Genomic DNA, 22087 nt, shown 5'->3' on the forward strand with positions numbered 1-22087 from the left:
TGAATTTTGAAGGCCATCCTACCCACTGGACCAGAACCTTTGTTGATCGGCCTTCTCGCCTCCTGTCCAAAATTTGTTCTATTTTAAACGTTTTGTTCTTACTCACAGATATTTTTTGCAATTCAGCCTCATAAAAAACACAGTCGATAACATCTCCATCGTAAACGCAGAGTCTATAGACAGGAGGATCTCTTGGGATGCATGCTTTTACTGTGAAAAACTCTTCTGTGTAGTTTTTCTCATATCCTTTTGCAAACGGACCCCTTACTTTAGAGATTCTAACTGTGTCACCAATCTTATACTTATAGTATGTCAATGTACCGTCTGGAGTTTGTAGCTGTTAAATACCTAAACATTCTACCTTTGTAGCTTTGGTGAAAGCGTTCTATAATACTAGCTTTTAAGTCTGTGTCTGTTGCAAAATGTAAGATGTTGTACTTTTTTGTTATGTTTTGGAAATGCTTGTTAAAAAACTTGTTTTCTTTTATCTGTTTGTAATTTCTGCGGTACTCAACCCTCTTTCAATATGGATTCAAAAGCCTTAGCCACCTCCGCCCGCTCTTATTTTTTAACACACGTGTCCATGCATATTTACTGAAGAGATCTATGCATGTCAACAGAAAATGGTTGTTGTCATTGTCTTTAGCATATGCCAACATATCAACCAGATCTGCCTGGAACTGCATGTCAATACCGTAGACAAAAACCCTGTTCCTTTTGTATTTTAGTGGGTCTATCCTGTGTAGTGTATATGCATCCTCGCCAGCTAGCCAGTCTGAAACCTGTTTATCGGTTAAGCGAAGACCTGTTTCCTTTAAAACGGCATCTTTCAATCGTTTTTATACCACCTAAAGCCCCCGGGTTAGAAGGCGTATAGTAAATCTTTTTCAGTGTCTGTTCGGACATATTGTCACTCCAGAGTCTAGAAAAGAATAACACCTTGGCTTTAAGTGAACTGTTTTTTATTTATCAAAAACCATTTCAAACATCATCGATGTACTGAAGAAACTTTACACACATTACAATTTTGTCTCAATCACATAGTCAATCAGAGTTTCAATAATCTCACAAACATTAGTCTGATAATTTCTTGAAATCAACGCCACACATAGGTCTGTTACATATGTACACATACATAAAATGTCAGCAATTCTAATACTACTACCACATTCAGTCATCAGGTCTAGTATTTTTATGATGGTTACAGAAATCGACTCACTGGAATTAATACACATACGCATAACATCAGTCCAATCATTGTACACGCCTCTTACAACAGCCATTTGTTTCTTGAGGATTGTAAAACGTTTAGCATCAACAGCACATCCATTTACTGGTAAGGACACATCAGGATTGTCAGCAATGATCTTGTACAGTAAGTTGGTCATTTCACATCTAATACGTTGTCTAAATATACATTTTGTCAGAACATTAACACACCAATCCGTTCCCCATGGTAATGTTATGCTTGTCCAGTGTGTGCACTGCCCTTCCAGCAGTCCACTGCGTCATAGACAATCTGTTCGCTGGCAACATCCACAACTGTTTCTCTGACTTCACGAAGCTTCTCCACAATGTAAACTTCGTCACGTAGCTCGCACAGTATAGCATCCACCGAACCCTGGATCCTGTGAGGACTAATCCTTAAACCGAATCGGTTCAGTGTTTTAGCTATGATGTGTTTAAGCTCAGGCTTTACCAGACTACGTGTTAGCTCCTCAAAGTATGCGTCAAAGAAATAGGCGCTGGGTTCAAACAAACAGGAGTGTCTAAGCTGACTAGGATGATCCACCGCACAACTGAGGCAGAGTTCCTTCAGCTTTTTGTTGATAAGGTGTTCCAGTATGACCACAATAGTTGCTTTTATGATTTTGAATGCATCAGTACGGATACACTAGGGATGTAACGGTATGAAAATTTCTTATCACGATTATAGTGACCAAAATGATCACGGTATTGTTAAAATGTGCTGGAGATGTTCAAAAAGTACCGACACATAAATCACTTCAAGTTTTATACTTAAAAATCAACAAACAGCTAATAAAATGACTTTTTATTTGCATAATCACTAAAACAATAACATTACCAATGAGGTCTGGATTTTAAATGACAACTTGACTGACACCAGTTTAATAGCATGTTCAAATAAATAATGTAAATGTTCAAATAAAGCTTTGAAAATGTTTAATATAAAGGTAAACCTCACATTTCAGCCTTTAAAGAAAAGGGTTAAGTCAAAATGATAATTGATTAATAAATGATTATATGTATTTTATCTGCTCCATAAATAATTCTATATAGCTTATCTGAATTGTTCAAATGTGTAGAAGTGTAAAAGCTGTAAAAAGCTTGTTTTTCATCAACCGGTTAATTTACAGCAGGGCATGCAAATTTGGTCCATTTTTTGGCCAGACAGAAACTGCACTCAGGCTGAATGTAAATAAGTGTCTGTAAATCCACTCTCTGACAGCAGGCGGCGCTTTATACGGAAAAGCTGAATTACAGCTGATCCCCGTGAACTCCGCGAACAAAGCAGTATTGCGTTTAAGAACACTTCCTTTAGGTATTACATGGAGCGAAGATGAAAACAAAATGCCATCGAATCGTTTCTGAACACAGTCAGAACCTTCTAGTGGTTATACATTATTATACATATAGATATTATACAGTCAAATCAAAATAAAGTAAACTGTGACATATTATAACCAAAAATTCTTCATACAGTGGACTACCAGTAAAATTGATACAAATTTGGGACAAAAAATTATTCAGACCGAGTCTGGGAAAAAAAATGAAGTTCATGTTTGCATGAAACTGGTTTACAGCATGCCCAGGAGACTACAGGCTGTCATTAAGGCTAAGGGCGGCCCGACAGAGTGTTTATAGTTGTGTAAATATTGTCATACTAACAGCTGTCTGTATAATGTTTGGTTGATTGTAATCCATTATGTACCCTTCTATCAAAGTTATCTGACATTATCAAGCTGAATTTGTTCAGACACAGTTTTAATCTGAGTTCTTGTCATATTTTATTACCATTTAAACTATAGCTAATAAACCGTGATAATGTGAGAAATTTTAAAGGTGTTTGAATAAATTTTGGTTTGACTGTATTTATTTGATAAATGAAGTTAACCAATTAACTTTATACATACTCTCTTGGTTTCTGTACCCAATATTTAAAAAAATGTACAAATGCAATGAAAATATCGGTATCGGCAAGTACCAAAAATAAAAGTATCGGTATCGGGCGAGTACTGGAAAAAGTATCGGTATCGGTGCATCCCTAGTTAATTTATACAATTTGAAATTATACATTTATTGAAATGCTTTTAAATGTATACATTACATTGCTATATTAATAAATGCAGTAAAAATATTATGTATTGTTAGTTTAGATTATGATGAAAATATCATAAACAAAAGAATGGAATCTAATACTAGTTCTGCTAGAGCTTTTCTCTAAACTAACTTGATGACATTTTGCACTAAGCTTTAGTTTATAAATAAATAGTAATAGTTAAATATAGTTACAAATAAATGGTTAATAGTAGTTCAATACATTAATTGATGCTAATTTCAGTATTTACAAACATATTTTTAAAATCAAAAGTTAAGAAACATGAATCCAAACATTGAACAATTGTATTTTTATTAACTATATTTTTTTAATAATGTATATATAGTTAATTATAATAATAACATGTATATTTAATATAATTTTAATATTGAAGTCACATTGTTCGATATTTTGTTATCTAATAACATTTTAAAATGTGACTAAAGTGGCTGCTCTATTTTGATGTAAATGGATTTTCCATTCATATATAGTCCAACACAGTAAAAATATCAGGACTGTTCGCTGTGGCTATGCACACAATGTGATAAACAGAAAGGAAAAACCCTATAGAAACTCGCTTAAAGTTTAATGCTACCAAGTGGAAAATGTGTTCAATTTCTCTTGATATTTCCTGTTTTCATAAGATGGTTCTTGTGGTTGTAATCAGTTCTGTTCTGACTGTCTTGAGGTTTTTATACCTGCCGACCTGTGGGTGTGTTTTCTCCGAACGAGCGCTTAGAGAGGTGAAGACTGAAATCTGCCATAAGGTAGGTGAAAAGCAGCGCTCTTGATTCTCTTCAATCTTTCACGTTTCTGTGGCCTGTTATTAATCTCTTCCTTTTGCCTTTGCATTGGTGCTTTATTACAGCAGCTGTATGTTAATAATGTTCCTGAAACCTTAGACCATAAATGACCAGAGGCATAATGTAATTCATTGTTTACTTTATAAAAATTGTCCACATACATAATCTTAGTTAAATGTCGATCAAACATCAGAGATCATGGTTTTCAATAGATCTTAATGTGTTTTCAGTTAACGTTCAGTTTTTCATAAAGGCTGTTTTGTTGATCTGTTGTCCTGCTTTGCAGTATGAGTTTTTCATAGAGCTTATGTCTATAATATGTTTACGCTAATGCACATGCACAGCCTGAACAAGCCTAAAAAATATTGCTTATTTTATTCCTAATTTGCACCACAGAAATAAATAATTTACAATAGAAAAGAGCTATTTTTAATTGTAAAAAAAAAAAATATATATATATATATTACAGTTTTTACTGTATTTGTGATTAAATAACAATCAAAAACATAAAACAATTAAACATAAAAACTTTTGAGTGGTATATGTTAATGTATTAATAGCACTAAAGTTTAACTAACAATCAGATTTCTATATTAAAACTGTATTTTCTGTTTGGGAGGGTTACCAAGATGGCCACTTTGACAGTATACTGTGGCACACTTTTAGGTGATTCATTGCAGACCGTGAGTCACAATTTCACACTCTAGTCTCTCACATTTATCTAGTTTGACAGTTTCAAATGCGGATGTGGATAATGAGTTGTTATCGTAGGTGAAGATAAGCGCTGAGTTAAGCAGTCAGCAGCTCTGGTTGTGTTTTTCTTTGTCCAGGTGATTTGTCACCTTTCTCGTAATGCGTGCTCTTTCTGCTGTGTTTACGCTTGTGATTGGACAGTGTTGGACCGTGGCTAATGAGTGCGACTTGTCTTTCACTCTCAGTAGTGAATCATTAACCTCCCAGTCCCCTGCCTCAGTCTAATTGGTTTCAGGCCTCAGCTAGCTGCTGTGTCTCTGTGGCATTTGTCTCAATTAATCCGAGCATTAAGGTGGAAATAGGGAAACTGCATCCTGCAGTCCATCTCTTCTCCAAACAGGCATAAACAGGTCAGATTTATCAGGTCAGAGTAGCATGGCGTGCTGTGCGTCGACAAACAATCAGCTGTATTTGAATATAGAATATAAACCTCTGAGGGTTATCCATTTCCAAGCAAATTTTTAACTATTCTTGGTGCTATTAATCATAACCTGTGGTTATGTATTGCGTTACATGTGTCTAGGTTTTGAATAGGCATTTTTCATTCTGTCTTTAACACCAGGGAAAGCTGACCAGATTGGAGGCTGCAACCTTTTTTTTTTTTGCACAACTCGATGAGGACTGTGGGCTGAAATAAATATTGTAATATATTAAATTTTTAACATAAGCGTTTTTTTTTATCTTAATTTATATCTAATCTAAAAATATGGATTACTTTAGACATAAAGTTATGCATCGGTGCCATGTTTTTTTCACCCAAATTTTCTTTTTATTTTCTTTTTGATTTCATATGATAAACTTTTTAATTTATGCAAGTACAGATATCTTAGGAGACTTTCACGTGTGAGTAGTACTTGCTCACCTGCTTTCTGTCCACCAGGTGAACTCTGAATAAAGTATCAGCACATCTCTCCTCTAATCGAGTAATCATTTTTGTCTGTATTGTAAATGGATGAGACATGGCAGTATATACCATCAGCTGTAGTACCACTTTGTGGTGATCTATTTGACTAAATGTCTATTAGGGGTCATGATGTAAATGTTTATGGCTATAATTTGTTCTTTTGTCAGCGTCAAAAAATTTACATTGTTGTTAGCAGAGAATTGTCTTCTATTCAAGTTGCTAAAGAGGCACATTTATTAAGAGCACAATGGAAATGAAAGTGCTTGATGTGTTCGGCTGGGGGTTTATCAGTTCAATGCAGTTGTCAGCACTGAAAATGAAGCACAAAAACTGAACAGTATGAACAGTCAGAAAATCAATGTTGAAAACAAAATTGACTTGAGCAGATGTTCGTGTGTACATAATTTGCATACAAATTTACATATTGAAAATATGTGGCTTACATTATGAAAGTATTAAGACATGCCATAATGATGCTCACTAAACGATCGGCTCTGTAAGTAAAAAATGACAATATTTTCACAGTTTTTGGTTAGTTACTATGTATATCACAGTATAGTGTGCTTTGATTGTAATAGCAGTAGGGATGTAACGGTATGAAAATTTCTTATCATGATTATAGTGACCAAAATTTATCACGGTTATCAGTATTATCACGCTATGTGCGATATGACGATTTTTGATATTGGACGATAAAAATGTCTCCACGATCTGCTTTATCGTAGTATCGTGCTACAGCGCACATTCTATCAGCTGCAGTTCTGGCGCCGCCGTCTCTATGTTCTGTACAGCGGGACATGCATTTACATCAGTGTTAACTAAAGTGCATAACTTCATAATTCACTTTAAACAGTGCATTATGCAGCAGTTGGTAAATTCAAATAAATAGAAATTACGATTACTATTAACGGTACAACAGTTATATTACACTTCACTCACATAACAATCAGTGTTCACATGTTTTCAACATTTATACATCGCGAGCTGCGTTGTCATGCGGCGTGAATATTGACTCAACACATTTACACAGTAAAGCAGAAAATGTTCCAGCGAGGTTTCTGTTACTTCTTCCTTCATATCTACTGTGTGCATGTGGTGCTTTGACATCAAGAGGAAATAGTGTTTGCTTAGATATATATCAAGGGTTGAGAACCAGAATGACGTAAGTGACATTTCACCAACTTTACAGGAGACAACAAAACATTTTGCCATAGTTTGATCTGACTTTGTGTGCTGATTTCAATTGTTTATAATACAAATTTGTACACTCATGGATGACAATACTTTTGCCAGTAGAAAAAGCACATTAAGAGCTTTCATTTGATGTATATATCTTAATTTTATGTATACATTTACATGAGTATTTTTAAATACATTTTACACAATAAGAAGAATAAATTTGTAAATAAAATAAATTTTTCTTACAGCGCACAATCATGTGACTGGCCACGTGAGCAGCGCGTTCAACTTGCTCCTCCACTGTGAATAAATCGCCGTCCGAATCGGGCTTTACACCCTTTTTGTTCTCAACCCTCGATATGCAAATTACAGGGTTTTGAATTCATGTAGGAGTTTACAAGTATGAATTTCACTTTCTTTATGACTTTTCATAGATGTTTGCTCAGACACAGTCCCCTGGTTTTAAAATTGTAAAAAATGTGCTGTTGATGACTTTGACCTCTGTGGTGAGATGCCATGATGGTTGTATGGGAACTGTAGCGTGTTGGAGAACTTTATGTCGCTGCCACAGTTCTAGACAATCCAGGGCTTCTGGGAAGTTTGCGGTTTCAAATTTATTCGCAAACATGCTCTCTTTTTCGATAAGCCACGGTAAGTCACCAATCCCGTAAACGCAGATATCCCTGATGTATTTTCCTGAAACAAACACAACGGTTTTGGTATCCATAGACACAAGATTGCAGACCTATGTTTAAATGAAAATGCAGACTGTTGGTAAGATCTATGGCTAAAATTTCTGTGCAAAAGCCTCAATTGGCTCGGTCTTAAATAAATGCAATATCAAGCTTTCTAATAACAAGGTTTCTTCGGGACTTTAAAATTAGTGCTAATTCTCCCCTTCTGCAAATTAAGGCCTAAAAAGGAAATTAATCGGATTCATAAAGTCATTCCATTAAATGTTACATGCACTGCATTTTTGTTTTGTTTTCCAACACCGATATCTTAAGCTTTAAATCAAGATATATTTACGTGAGATACAAACTGAACATAATCAGTCTTGTTTTCTGAGAAATTGTGAGTTTATACTTTAAATAAGGGGGAAAAACACCCATTGTGTATGGGAAAAACATTTAATTGTGAAGAAATTACACAATATAAAATATGCGTTGCTCCATTCGATTTATTCCTTAAATTTACTTTACTTGGTCTTAAAAAGGTAAAAGCAAAAATATATTACATTTGCCGTCATAAAACCTGCAGAAACCATGGATAAACGTGGCATTGTATACTAGAAATATTGTTGATTCTGTGACAAATTGCTTTTGATAAAACCGTATTCTAGAGCCCTATTCGGATGGGACTAGTTGTACAGGGGGTCGTTAGAGAAATTTGTGTTTCACAGGCGTACTTGGTGATTTTAATCCCGTCCGAATCTGCCATGTCTGTGTTTTTCTCAGACAACCTCTGTAATAATTCCAGAGCAAATTACCTACTGTTTTTCAGCAAACTCAATGATCCTCTGAGAAAAAAAATCCCGTCCGAATTCGATGTCTGTGATTGCTGGTGAATTTGTTTTTTCACAACGCATTTCCTTGTGCGTTTTGGCCAACGTGAATTACCATAGACACTCTTACCGTGCGCACATTTGATATATTTGCCTCCCGTCAAAGAATTTTTTTAAAAATAATAATAAAATCAAGAGCCAGAGCACGTAAACTGTTAAAACCGGCTATTGTAATTTCAGCGTCAGGTAAAATTATTTGCGTTAATTTCTGCACTCAGTTACATAATGTTTTAATTACGTGTACCTTTATGAAAATTAAATACGGGTTTACTACAAATAAGTAACTAAAGTAAAAGTAAAATAACCACACATTAATGTGATTTTGCTATACTAGCCATTTGGTAGCCAATGGTAATCAATCCGAATGACTACGCAATGCACGCATACAGAGCGCGTGATCTCTGAAATGCCCAGATGCCCAAAACAGACCCTCCCACCTCTGTAACAAACATGGCGATGTTAGTCCCGTCCGAACTGGTACAGGAAAATCACAGACGTCAGGTGATAAGAATCGAAACTCAAATGTAATTTAGAAAACTAGTCCCGTCCGAATAGGTCTTATGTCAGCGTAAAAAGTGTTCGCTTGACATTCTCGTACCTTTACAGCCCTGGTGTGCTGTTCCTTCTTGTTCCCTCCATTTGATTGCACGAATATTACCTTCCCATTCGCCTTCTACATAACTGCCAGGTGCTTCTGAGTAAACATGCAAGACCATTTTTATGATTGGGAGATCACATGCTTCTGAGAAGTTTTCTGTCATCAATATTTCTGGCTTAATCACTGACTGGAACTGCAGTCAACATTGCATTTTAAAGCAAACGTACTCATGATTGTTGCATTCTGACTTACCCTTCATGTGGTTCAGCGTCACCCAGTAATGCTCATCTGGGCTGAAGGTGTCTCTAGACCATTCCAGCAAGTCTTTGGCCACCTTGTCATTGAGGACAAACTCCACAAACGGTCTCGTCAAGGAGTAATAGGCAGTACCGAAGTAAATTGTCAGGTTGTGAGGAGGTGGCCCCTTCTTTTGACCCTTGCCTTTTGGTGCCACATGGGTGCCCTGTACCTCCTCGTACTGAAACTCAGTCCTGTACTTCATAGTGGGTGGCTGCTTGATTCCCGGCGTCATGTTCCTGTCTTTCCATTCAGGTCCTTGCATGTACCGGACCAGCTCCAGGTTTGTCTGGATTGGGAAGTCCTGGCCACACAGATTTATAACTCTCTTCCATTTTGTAGGATACTTCAGCAGGTCCTTCATGCAGTTGATGTCAGCCAGCAGACGGGAAAAGCCAGCATAAGTCACGTTTACGTTAATGGACGCCACCAAGACGTTTGGGAAACACCCTGCTAGGTTTTGTACGCTCGTCTTGTATTCCTCTGGCGCTTTAGCATCTATGTGAATGCAGTACACATTCTGTGGCACATAAATGGCTCTCAGTAGCCGCACAAACGTTTCCAGCTCTTTGTGTATGGTGATTATGAAAGCTAAAGGAAAGTCTTCTTCTTCTTTGCTCAGCGGCGCTGTAATAAAGTGCAGATCTGACTGCAATAGAGTGCAGTTTGTGTCCGGTTTGGTCTCATAGCTGATTTTTTTACAGTCTTTTCGCTGCCATGTAAACCCAGGAGATGCAGGTGGAAGAATGTCACAGCTTTTGGGGGCTGGCGTGGTTTGGCTGCTCATGTCAGTTGAAGGAAGTGGGTTGTTGGCTATTTTGGCTTTCAGGTAGATGGCGGAACATATTAGGATGCAGATTCCAAGGCAGAAGAGAAAACTGCACTTGGTGTTCTCAAGCTGGACCATAATAGTCCAGCATCTGAAAAGCAGCTACAGACCTCCTGAAACAGAGCAGAAGAGAAAAATATTAAGAGAGGAAATTGTCACAACATGGGGAAGTGCTCAAATACCCTCTGTTAATCATTAAATAAGCAGAACCAAGAACCTTCTGGCATAACAGTTCGTTAATCATGTTGATGAAGTGAAAAAAGTCTCTTCTGTTCATCAAGTCTGCATTTATTTGATTTAAAATACAGTGAAAATGACAGTAATATTGTGAAATATTATAATTTGAAAGTAATGTTTCCTATGTGTGTTAAATGTAATCTATTTCTGTGATCAAAGCTGTATTTTCAGCATCATTACTCCAGTCTTCAGTGTCACATGATCCTTCAGAAATATTCTAATATGCTGATTTGCTGCTTAAGAAACATTTCTGATTATTATCAGTGTTGAAAACAGCCTCATAATTATGGGGAGATCATGATGCATTTTATTTTTCTGGATTTTTTGATGAATAGAAAGTTTAGCATTTTTAAATTTTTTAAATGGAAATCTTTAGTAACACAATAAATGTCTTTATTGACTCTTGATGAATTGAATTAGATCCCTGCTGAATGAAATATTCATTTTTTTCAGAAAAGAAAAATGTCTTGAGCTTATACACAGTTTAATAACATTTTTACTAAAGAATTGTTGTACTTTAAACAAATATATGCTTGACTTTCCCACTTTTACCCAAGTCAAAATTGTTTTTGTGGTAATCAGTATCACAGAATCATTAAAGGAGTAGTTCACCCAAAAAGGACATTTTTGTCATTAATTACTCCCCCTCATGTTGTTCCAAACCCGTAAGACCTCAAGATATTTTTGATGCATTCTGAGAGCTCTCAGACCCTCCATAGACAGCAAGGATATTTACACGATCAAGGTCCAGAAACGCATTAAGGAGATCGTTAAAATAATCCATGTGACATCAGGGGTTCAACCTTAATTTTACAAAGCTATGAGAATACTTTTTGTGTGCAAAAGAAAAAAAAAACAACTTTATACAACTTTGTCTCCCCTGCGTCACCCTGTAGCACCATTTTGGAGAATATCTGCTAGATGGAAACTGCATACGCTCCTCTGTGTTAGCCGCATACCAGATACGCTGTTTTCGTTCAAATCAAAGCGTAAATATATGTAGAAGACGTATCCGCACGGTGCGGCTGACACAGAAGAGCGTACGCAGTTTCCGTCCAGCGGATATTGTCCAAAATGGCGCTACGCTGACGTAGAGGAGATGAACTGTTAAATAAATTCATTATTTTTATTTTCTTTCCACACAAACTATTCTCGTAGCTTCGTAAATTTATGGTTGAACCCCTGAAGTCATATGGATTATTTTACCGATCTCCTTGCTACGTTTCTGAGCCTTGATCGTGTAAGGACTAGGGGTCGACCGATTATCGACCTGGCCGATTATTGGCACCGATATTAAGCATTTTTATGATAATCGGCATCGGTCATTTTCAAAACCGATGTGCCGATAAAATTATTTAATTTTGAAACGCGCTATTTGGCTCTGATGCAGCCTGTCGGAACTCACCACTCTGTGGCCTAAAGCAGTCTCCGCCCACCGCGCATCTGATTTGTTGAGAGTCAGGAGGCCGACCAATCAACGTGGAAGACTAAAGGCGCTCTCACACCGAAAGCGCTTGCTAACTGGTGCTGCTTCATCACGCATCAGTTATCTCTCAAAGGCAGCAGCAGACCTTGCACAAGTTGCAATAAATTACAATCCACTACACTGAATTTGTAAAAAATTAAGAATAACAAGGGCCATTTTTGTCAGAGCCCTTGTTATTCTTAATTTTGACATTCATTTTCATTTTTACACCAGGCATATATATCGGTTCAATATATCGGTTATCGGTCTACTTGGTCTGTAATAATCGGTATCGGCATCGGCCCTGAAAAACACATATCGGTCGACCCCTAGTAAGGACCCTTGCTGTCTATGGCGGGTCTGAGCGCTCGTGGGATGAATCAGAAATATCTTAATTTGTGTTCTGAAGATGAGTGGTCTTATGGGTTTGAAACGACATGAGGGTGAGTAATTAATGACAGAATTTTCATTTTTGGGTGAACTAGCCCTTAACACTTACCAATAACCATTAACATTAGTTAATGCATTATATATTGACAAGTAATAAACAACTGTTTTTTACAGCATTAATTTATCTAGGTTACAGTTAATATTGATTAATTATTGCATCATGTTCATTCAAACTACGTTGTATTATGTTTATTTACAGCTTGAAATGTTACCATTATATGTATTAACATTAACCGCATTAATATTAAGTGCCATAAAAGCATTGTTTATTACTTTATCTTAGCTAAACTCATTTTTTAAAATTAATATCTACACATCTAGATGTTTGAAATACTTATAATGCTTATAATTTTTTATCAATGACATTAAGGTGAATCATGTCACTACATGAAATTCAGAGGAGTTTTAGAGCACATGTTTTGGGTGGCTCCGTCTCAGCGGTGATGTGAAGTCATGGACAGAATTGATCATATCATTACATACATGGACAAACTTTTTTGAACGGGCGTCTGCATTACTCAAGAGCATTTGTTGACTCTCATAATGACGCATAATGGTGTGGTCCCCTACCATACAATTTGAGAGTAATGCCGATTGCCTATACATCTCTATGAAGGTACAAAAGTCTTTTCCCACCTGGATGTAACTCTGTTGTTGTGTCACTCTTTTCTAAGCGCAGCAACCCTTGGGTTTCCTTTTAATTGCACCCTAGAGAGCTGCGTTCACTGCTGGGGGTCCCAGTTGCTGGACACAAATGAGTTTTGGATATTGCTTTTGCTAAGTCGTTTAATGAACCCTCAGGGGTTTATAAAACACGCTGACATTGTCCATCGTCACCTTAAAGAATGAAAAGCACACCATTCTATCAGCATCATGTAGTGTGTACAGTGTGTGACCTATTACACTTTAGCTCGAGTTTAAGATATTCAAATCAAATCAATTCTAGTTTAAAGGCATCCAGAAGATTGCAAAACATGGTGTGATGAGATTTTAACAGCATTGTATGACATAATGGTTCCTTAGAAGGCGTGACTGAGTTTCACTAAAAATTTTAATGTGGTTTGCTTAAAGTACGGTGTTTTGCAACAAAAAAAAAAGAAATACTTTTGAGTATACTTAAGTTTTCAGTGACATGTAATGATAAAACAGTTTAAAATGATTTAACAATTTATTTTGCTAAGAATGTTTATGCTTTTAAGTGAAAAAATTACGTGACATGTTTTAAGAGCATTATACTGTAATATTATTTTACTATTGTTGTGAGAATATTATAGTTTTTAATCTTATTTTTATATTTTCTATTTTATTAATTTATTTTAGTGTGTATTTTTGTTATTCTATTTTCGTTTTCTTCATCAGTTCTTTGGTTACGTGCAATGGGAGCATTTCAACTTCGGCAGAAAATAGATGAATGTGGCAGGATGCTGTGGTTTTGCTTAATGCTTCTAGGTAGAAAACAAATGTTTTTCTTATGAAATGCATCATCAACATCCTATTTTAGAAATATAGGCCCGGTTTCATAGACGGGGCTTAGCCTAAACCAGGATTAGGTCATATTTCAAGTAGGACGTTTAAGTAATTTTTATAAACATGCCTTAGAAAAAAACATTACTGCTGTGCATCTTAAGACAATACAAAGGCACTGACATGTTTTAAGGTCAGTCAGTGCAATTTTCTTTCAGTTGAACAGCTCAGATTTACATTTTAGTCTGGGACTAGACTTAAGCCTCGTATGTGAAACCGGGGGATAGTTGTTAAACTGTGAAAAACACAAGTTATAAAACATTTTACATTATTAAAGTCTTCTAAATTTATCTTCTTGACCAAATTTTAGCATAAGGATGTTGATGCACGTTTTTTTGGGGGCTAACATAATTAATTGTAACGATGACTTTAACTGATGGCTGTATTAGACTATATTGACTGTTGTTGTTGTTTTGTACAGAGTGATGATAGAAAGAATCCAACCTGACACTTTATGTACTCACCATTTAGCTGATAACCTTTTTAGGAATTACATTATCATGAATGGTTATGGGCCAATTGTAAGAACAGTTGCTCAGGTGACTCGGCAAACAAACCATTTACTAAAGAAAACTTGAGCAACTTCTACTTTAGTGGAAAATTTTACATCAAGCGTAAATTGAAAAGTAATCTGAAATCAAGTAACGCACATGTATATAGTTCTGTAGTCTAGGACGTCTTGACTATTGATCGATTAAGGAAGTGTTTAAAAGGAACATGAACTTGAACTTTAAACTCATTCCAGACATACAGTGGCACTACTGTATTAATCACAATGCTATATATTAACCACTTGCTGAACTTTAGTATATATGCTTTGATACAGTCTCAGTGCCTTTACATGCTTTTTTATCGAAAGATGATTCATTTTCTAAATGTCTCAGTAGTTGTCAGATAGCAAATGATCTAAAGCACCAGCTAAGATAACAAGTGTACAATCAAACCTCAGGCTTCAAGAGTAACAGACTGGTACACCAACAAAATGCTGATGGAGAAAATATTATTTTTTTCAACTCTGACAATATAACCAGCCTTTATACATTATACGTTAGATTTTTTTTTGCGGTTAAAAAGTAAAATGAAAGCTCTTTACAGGCTCTCCCCTACACATGTTTTGGTTTTCTGAAGCATAAACAACAAGTGCATTAGACACAGGCCAATAAATCCATGAGTCAGAGTGTGCTTACCTTTCAGCTCAAGCCGTTTCCACTCTTTTAAATAGGAAATGGGATTAAACATTCACAAACGCGCTATCATCCGCATGACCTCTTGTCTAAAAGGCTCCTCCATGAGCTGAAATCCCTGCCGAGTGCTTACTGTCAGTGCGTCTGTCTTTAGAGTGAAACTGCTCAGGGTGTTATGATGTTGTTGCATGTGCGACTGTGGGGTTTGGCTACTCAGTAACACTCCCTATGGGAGGAGGAGGAGCGTGAGGAGGTGAAAAACGGTTGGCCCAGCCCTTGCTGTATTTTGCACCTCCTTTGCTTTTTAACACCCTTATCTCACGAGAATCATTTTGTCGTCAAGCATGGAGTTTCATCTTTAGTACAATGTCTAACCAGTTCTGTAACCTGTTGTGTTCAGCAGAACTGGTTTGAAGGTCCTGAATGCCTTTCATACACAGAGGCAGTGGGGAATTAGTTGCTTACATTTTTTTAAATGAATACTTGCTAATTCTGTTATAATTAGGTCAGTTATTTTTCTATTTGCATTTTGCAATTGTGAATAAGGTCAAGCTTAAAAAAAAAAAAAAAAAAAAAAAAATCTACTTTAGCAGTCCATATATAGTAGCTTTGTGTAAATAACAGGCTAGAATTTTACATTTTTATTGCAGAAAGGCTTTTTTAAATTTGGAATAATATGTACAATAATTGGAAATTGTGTACAATAAGATCAGGAATGTGGGAATTAGTTACTAATTGGTTCAGTTTTAAACAAATAGTTGTTGTCATACATAAAAGTGAATATTCTGTCATCATTTATTCACTCGTGCACGCTCTAGTTTCAAATGACAAAACCACAAGTTTATTTACTTGTATTGTACCACATATTTTTTCAGTGTTGAGTATTATAGCCAATCACAGGCATCTCTGTTGAAAGCAGTGGTCAGTCGGAGGTGTTTTCTGTAGGTTAATACGAAGAATCCCCTCGGAACTAATTTTTGTTTTCGTAAGTTTAGAGTTCTACATGCTTGCAGATCTACCTAATATAATCAAAGAGATAGAAAAATGCATATACACGGTGTAAATAAGAGATTGATTGTGTAGTTAGTCATTGATTTATCAGGAGTTTTCGTGTGAGTAAGCTCGGTCAGGTGCGCTATACGAGCTTTTCTCTGTTTCTCTAGAATCTCTACATAATCCATTGACAATTTGAAGAAAAGGACCGAATGTCCACTATACTGTTTTCAAGAGTGACAAACACGAGTGAATCCGCTAAATTGTTCTGTCAGTCATTGCTATGATTGACAGTTATGACTGCCCTGGGTGAAAAGATCTATCTGACAAACCGATGTCAAAAATAAACCTGTGCTTTAAGTGATGCAGAGTAAATTCAGAACAAGCAACAAGTCTATATTTAGCAGCTTCTACAGTTAAAACACTCTTTTTGATGTGTCCTTTTTAAGGCAATGTTTAAAAAAATGCTGTTTTTAAATTAAATCTAAAAATACTTATGTAAATACACTGCAAAAAGAGATGTGTTAAATGACACGTTGTGCAGAATTTTAATGTATTGAGTGTGCTCAGGGACTACACATGTTGTCAAATTTAACACAATTTGTGTGTTAAGATGGATGACACATCTACTGTGTAATGTAATTTAACACAAAACGTGTCATTTAAACACATTGGGCCTCATTTACGAAACGAACGTACGACCGAAAATTGGGCGTACGGTTGTTTCTACGCAAAACTTGGAATTTATCAATATGGGCGTGAGCGGTGGCTACGATCAAATCTCACGTCAGGCCTGAGTTTGTGTACACAAGTTTTTGAGTTAGCCTGAACTTGCGTGCAGCATAGTGAATTTCGGAGAATTGTATAATGACAGCATTTTGTTCATTTAGATTATTTTCCTAAACCGACAAACAAACTTATTTTTTCTTCTTCCTTTCAGAGCTTTAGCTTTATATGCGCAAATAGCAGCATAAACAACAGACCGTGAGGAATCACACATCGTCGTATCACACACCTGCAGCGCTTCTGTGAATGGAGAAAAACTGAAATTATAAAAGGAATAAATAGGGCTACACAAAATATATTTCTCTTAATTAACAGATTAACAAAAGAAAAAAAAAAAGTGCGAGAAGTATAGGCCACTTTCGTTTTTGTTACACTCTTAATGCATTTTATTTGTTTTCTTTATATCTTTATTTTAAAAAATGTAACTGATCGGTGGCCTCACAGTGTTAATTTCGTCGACGACGTCGAAAAATATTCGTCAACGAACCTTTTTTCTGTGACTAAGATGAGACGTTGATGAGCTAAAACTAATATCTGATGATAAAAACTATGACGAAATTTATGCCACATCTTCGTTAACAAGACGAGACGCGACTAAAATGTTATTTGAGGACTACCGGACATTCAAAATACATCCTATAGGCTAAGTTAACTGTCTTGTCTTTCAAAATGTGCGTCTCAGTCATTGGATAAGGTGCGTTTGCATGGCAGCCGCAGTGGACGGATAAGGCTACCAAAACGCGAACTAGCGATCTGAAACAATGGCCTCAGCACCCGAAGGGTTAGGGAGTGGGTGACCAGACCTCCCGTTTTTCCCGGGAGTCACAATTCATTGTCGATTAACTTAAAGTTAGTGAAGGTGCGATAGGCGGAAACGCGCTGATAGAAGTGCTCTCTCTCTCTCGCGCACGCTCCACTTCTTCAGTTCTCATACAGCGCGCGATCAGTTCTCAGAGCTCAAATACACACACAGCAGTCCAAATGTCTCTCATGTAGAGTATCTCACGGAAATACAGTCCGTTATGGTTTAAGTGAGCTTAAACAGGTGGGTGAAAACTGAATGTATGTCTGTAGGCTATTACATGCATACCTTCCGTATTAAATGGACAGCATTCCTAATTATCTGTCATAAATGTTAACCAACAAAATATGTTAAATAAATGTATACTTGTTAAGTAAACCTACTGTATCTGAAAAATACCAGTTTTTCCAAATTCAATCCTTTATTCAAATTTCTCATAACTAAGCTTAATTGATTTGGTCTAAAGAGAGAAGAATTAATGACTATTTTGTTTGAATACTACATATAAAATAGCTACCAAAATAAATGTTGGTAACTGCAGTTTGACTAAAAGTAATGACTAAAAGTTGACAAAAATGCAATGACTTTTCGTCGACTAAAACTATGAAAGACTCAAATGACTAAAATGTGACTAAGACTATTAAGCATTTTCGTCTCAAGATAAAGACTAAGACTAAATCAAAAATGCCTGCCAAAATTAACACTGCAATGTAGATTGGCTGTGGTCTGGTCTTTGATGCGATCTCAAAACTGCTGTAGAGGGATACAATATGCCTCCAGGCTTAGAGTTAAGGGAAAAAAAAACTAATACATTTCAGGAGTTTAGAAAGCATCAAGACATCATTAAAAGAATAACTCCATGTGAAACATACCGGTACAAAAGGAAATTGAAGGAATGAAATTTCCTATTGAACACTGCAGCGACTTCCAGGCAACAGCGGCAGAAGATATGCCAGGACATGCAGCATTGGGTGGCACTTTTCGTCTGAAATTGAATGAAAACAGATTAGAGATACAATAAATGTTTAAGTGCAGGATTAAGGGCAGCCCAAGTAGGGTTGTTGTGATAACCACAATATTGCAATACCACAATACTGACAAGCCAGCTGCATAGGATGGCAAATATTTTTTTAAGGCTAAGCCCTTCTCATTTTACACTAAATGAATATGTTTTTAAATGAGTGTTTTTTTTCTTTAAGACTTTGTGTACCATTGTGATTATTTACAGCGGCTGCATAGATCTGCACTAAAGAAACCTAAACAGTCAGAGATCAGCATGTGCAATTACCTGCATCTGTCCTTCTTCAGGTCAAGTCATATATTAATGAATATTTGTTATAATAAATTATACATAAGAGATGTAAGTATAGAGTTCACACATGCATACCATCTGCTTGATCTTCCATCCCCTCTATACAAGATGCAAAATCATTCCTTTCCACGGTAGCTTCATCTTTCAATTTCTCAACCTATCCATAAAAACAGTGTTAATAACAATATCAGTACTACAATATCATACTGTTGCATGGTCTGTTAAAGGGATATTTCACCCAAAAATTAAAATGATGTTATTGTTACTGTTGTCGTTAGTCCCCCTCATGTTGTTCCAAACCTGTATGAGTTTCTTCTGCTAAGCATAAAATATATTTTTAAAGAATGCTGGTCATCAGACAGTTGATGGTAGCCTTTGACTTCCATAGTTGCAAAGAAAGAAAAATACCATGGATGTCAGTGGCTACCGTCACCTGTCTGGTTACCAACATTCTTAAGAATATCTTCTTTTGTGTTCAACAGAAGAAAAACTCGTACAGGTTTGGAACAACATAAATGATGACAGAATTTTCATTTTTGGTTGAACTACCCCTTTAAGTAATGGAAGAAAATAAGTAAAGACTGAACTGCAATGACACCTACCACACTTGGCATATTCAAGAAGCATGGGTACACAAAGATTGTGGAAGTCCCCTTTGATATCCACGACCTGCCTGATGTTCATCTCCACTGCTGATTTAATAAAATATATTGATCTCAACAATATACCTTTTAATTCATTTCTAATATCTATCAAAGAGTCAGATGATGTAGTAAACTGTAAGTTAGTTTATCATGACAAATTTAAAGGCCAACTGAGAACATTCAAGGAATGCAACAACCAAAATGTTCTTTCAGAGTAAAAAAAACACATTTGGCTGTTTTTGACATTAATTACATATTACTTACAAATCCATCTCCTTTTCCTTTAATCCGACCCAGCAACGATGTGAAAGAAGTGACAAAAACAAGCTTTTCAGCACTTGATGGGTAACTGAAAACAGAGCATGTACAATATTAAAACACTTATCTGACAGGGCAAACACAGAGTAAAATTCAATGTAGTCGAATATTTTTTTGAATTTATATACTTACAATTCGCCCTTCTCCACCAAGTGACTGACACAAACTTTGACGAGCAGTCTCCTGGACTTTAACTTGAATGATCCTGTAGAGAGTGCAGGCCTCCCTTTTCGTTTGGCACTGGAACATTCAACAAACATGACATGATGGCCCTGAATTTTAGATTTTAAACGCTATTATGCACAAAATAATCACATGAAGCCACGAGATGGGAATAAAAACAAAATACCTGTATGGGGCCTCTCCAGCATTCGTTTAGGGCTCCTGTGCTTGACGTGAAGACTTGAAATCGGTCTTAATTTCTGTCAACATCAGCAAATTCTTGAAAGCAAGGCTCAGTGTTACTCATACTGTAGAGTATAATGCGAAGAGAAGAAACATATGTGCTACCTTATAAAATATATGTATTGTTTTTATTTCCATAAACACAAACTGCCCGCCCAGGAGATAACACATTCATTGTGTCATTCTGTCCAAAGGCTTTTTTTTTAAATTACACATTGTGTTAAAATCCTACACAACATGTCAGAATGCTGTCAAGACAACCATGTGTGTTGTTTTTTGACACATCTGTATCTGCAGTGTATTTAATGCATTATTTAATTTTACTTGCTATACTTCTTCATTACAGTACAACACTAATATTTGTTATAATCATCATTTTATAATAAATTCAAAATCAAGACCAGATTGTGATTGTCCTGAGAGTGATCCTCTGATGCCATCTACTGGATAAAATGGTAATTTAATTTAATGTAATAGTCATCTCAAAAGTCTTTGTTTTCCACAAGGTTTTTTTCTTGACACATTTTTTCGTCATATCCATGAATGAAAAGTTAATTTTTATAATTAATTTTACTGCACAACTCTAAAGTTAAAAATAATAAGGCTTTTAAATATTAAATATAAGTGTTTTAATTGTATTAATTTTTTTGGGATGGAGTTGCGTGTCTTTGTCACCTTTGTTCATCCATGATGAGTTTGCATCCCTGTACTTAGTTTGCCAGCAGGCGCCACTTAGTTTGAGTGCAGCAGGCGCAATGATATTACGCAGCGCCTGAAAGTAGTCCCCAACAAGGTAACTAGTAATGATATAGCTAGGGACTACTTTCAGGCGCTGCGTAATATCATCACGCCTGCTGCACCCATGGTACGGCAGCAAAGTTCCTTGATTATTACGCCGGAATGAGAGTATAGTTCCTAGCCATATCGGCCTAGAAAATCGCAACTTTTCATTTTCCGTCAGTCTTGGTACACGATTTTTAATTTAAATAGTAAAATTATTGAAACTCTTTGGTCATTTTTGAGCGAGATGCTAATGGTCTAATCCGATTCAATTATCTATGCTAAGCTACGCTAAAAGTGCTACCGCCAGACCCTGAGATCTGCTGAATGGATTCAAAAACGGTAAAACTCAACTGTTTAACACTAGAGGAGTTGTAAAATGAGCCTATTTTTTATTTTTTTGTAGTGTTTCTTTAAGAAAGTAATCAATTTAGTCCATTTAAATTACTATCATGCACAAAAAATAAAATTCTGTCATCATTTAGACATTTATTTTGATCATTTGTGTTTTAAATATGAGCAAGGACTGTCAAGCTTCAAAAATAAGAAAGCGCAGTAAAAAAAAAAAAATAGCTTATACTAAATATTATAGCAAAAATAATAAAAGGGAATTGTACACAATGTGATCTAGAAAGTGAATGGTTATGGTTAGTGATTTTATGGTTTCAGGTAGTGTTGTCAAAAGACCCGGTACTACGGTACCAAATCGGTACAAAAAAAATTAAAACGTCACGGTAGCAGGTTTTTTTAAGTGCCGGTGGTAACGAGTACCCAACCCGGTTCTTGACGCGTACGGCCCTATGATTTCCGCGACGCAGAAAACGCGGACGGAATCTCTGAATCCATTTATAAAAATGGAATTTACAGTTTAGCACAGAATGTCACGGAATTTGTCAAAGTTTGAATGAATGAATCAAAAG

The 22087-nt window shown here is 36.0% G+C and overlaps 2 protein-coding genes across 2 annotated transcripts in view; one reads left to right on the forward strand and one right to left on the reverse strand.

Moving 5' to 3' along the window:
* LOC306844682 (replication termination factor 2-like) overlaps nt 1–22087 on the forward strand; it is a 43738-nt gene that overhangs the window by 7401 nt on the left and 14250 nt on the right. Inside the window, exon 5 of the mRNA XM_079376992.1 lies at nt 4029–4107. Coding sequence (XP_079233118.1) covers nt 4029–4107 — 79 coding nt within the window. The remainder of the gene's footprint in view (nt 1–4028; nt 4108–22087) is intronic.
* LOC306844995 (beta-1,3-galactosyl-O-glycosyl-glycoprotein beta-1,6-N-acetylglucosaminyltransferase 7-like) lies at nt 5501–15348 on the reverse strand. Its single transcript, XM_079377474.1, has 4 exons — nt 15131–15348; nt 9394–10380; nt 9142–9237; nt 5501–7675 (listed from the first exon to the last, which is right to left on the reverse strand). The coding sequence occupies exons 2-4, from the start codon at nt 10343–10345 to the stop codon at nt 7422–7424; spliced, it is 1302 nt and encodes a 433-aa protein (XP_079233600.1). The 5' UTR covers nt 10346–10380; nt 15131–15348; the 3' UTR covers nt 5501–7421.

This window comes from Barbus barbus (assembly GCF_936440315.1).
Source record: "Barbus barbus genome assembly, chromosome: 25".
Lineage (NCBI taxonomy): Eukaryota > Metazoa > Chordata > Actinopteri > Cypriniformes > Cyprinidae > Barbus > Barbus barbus.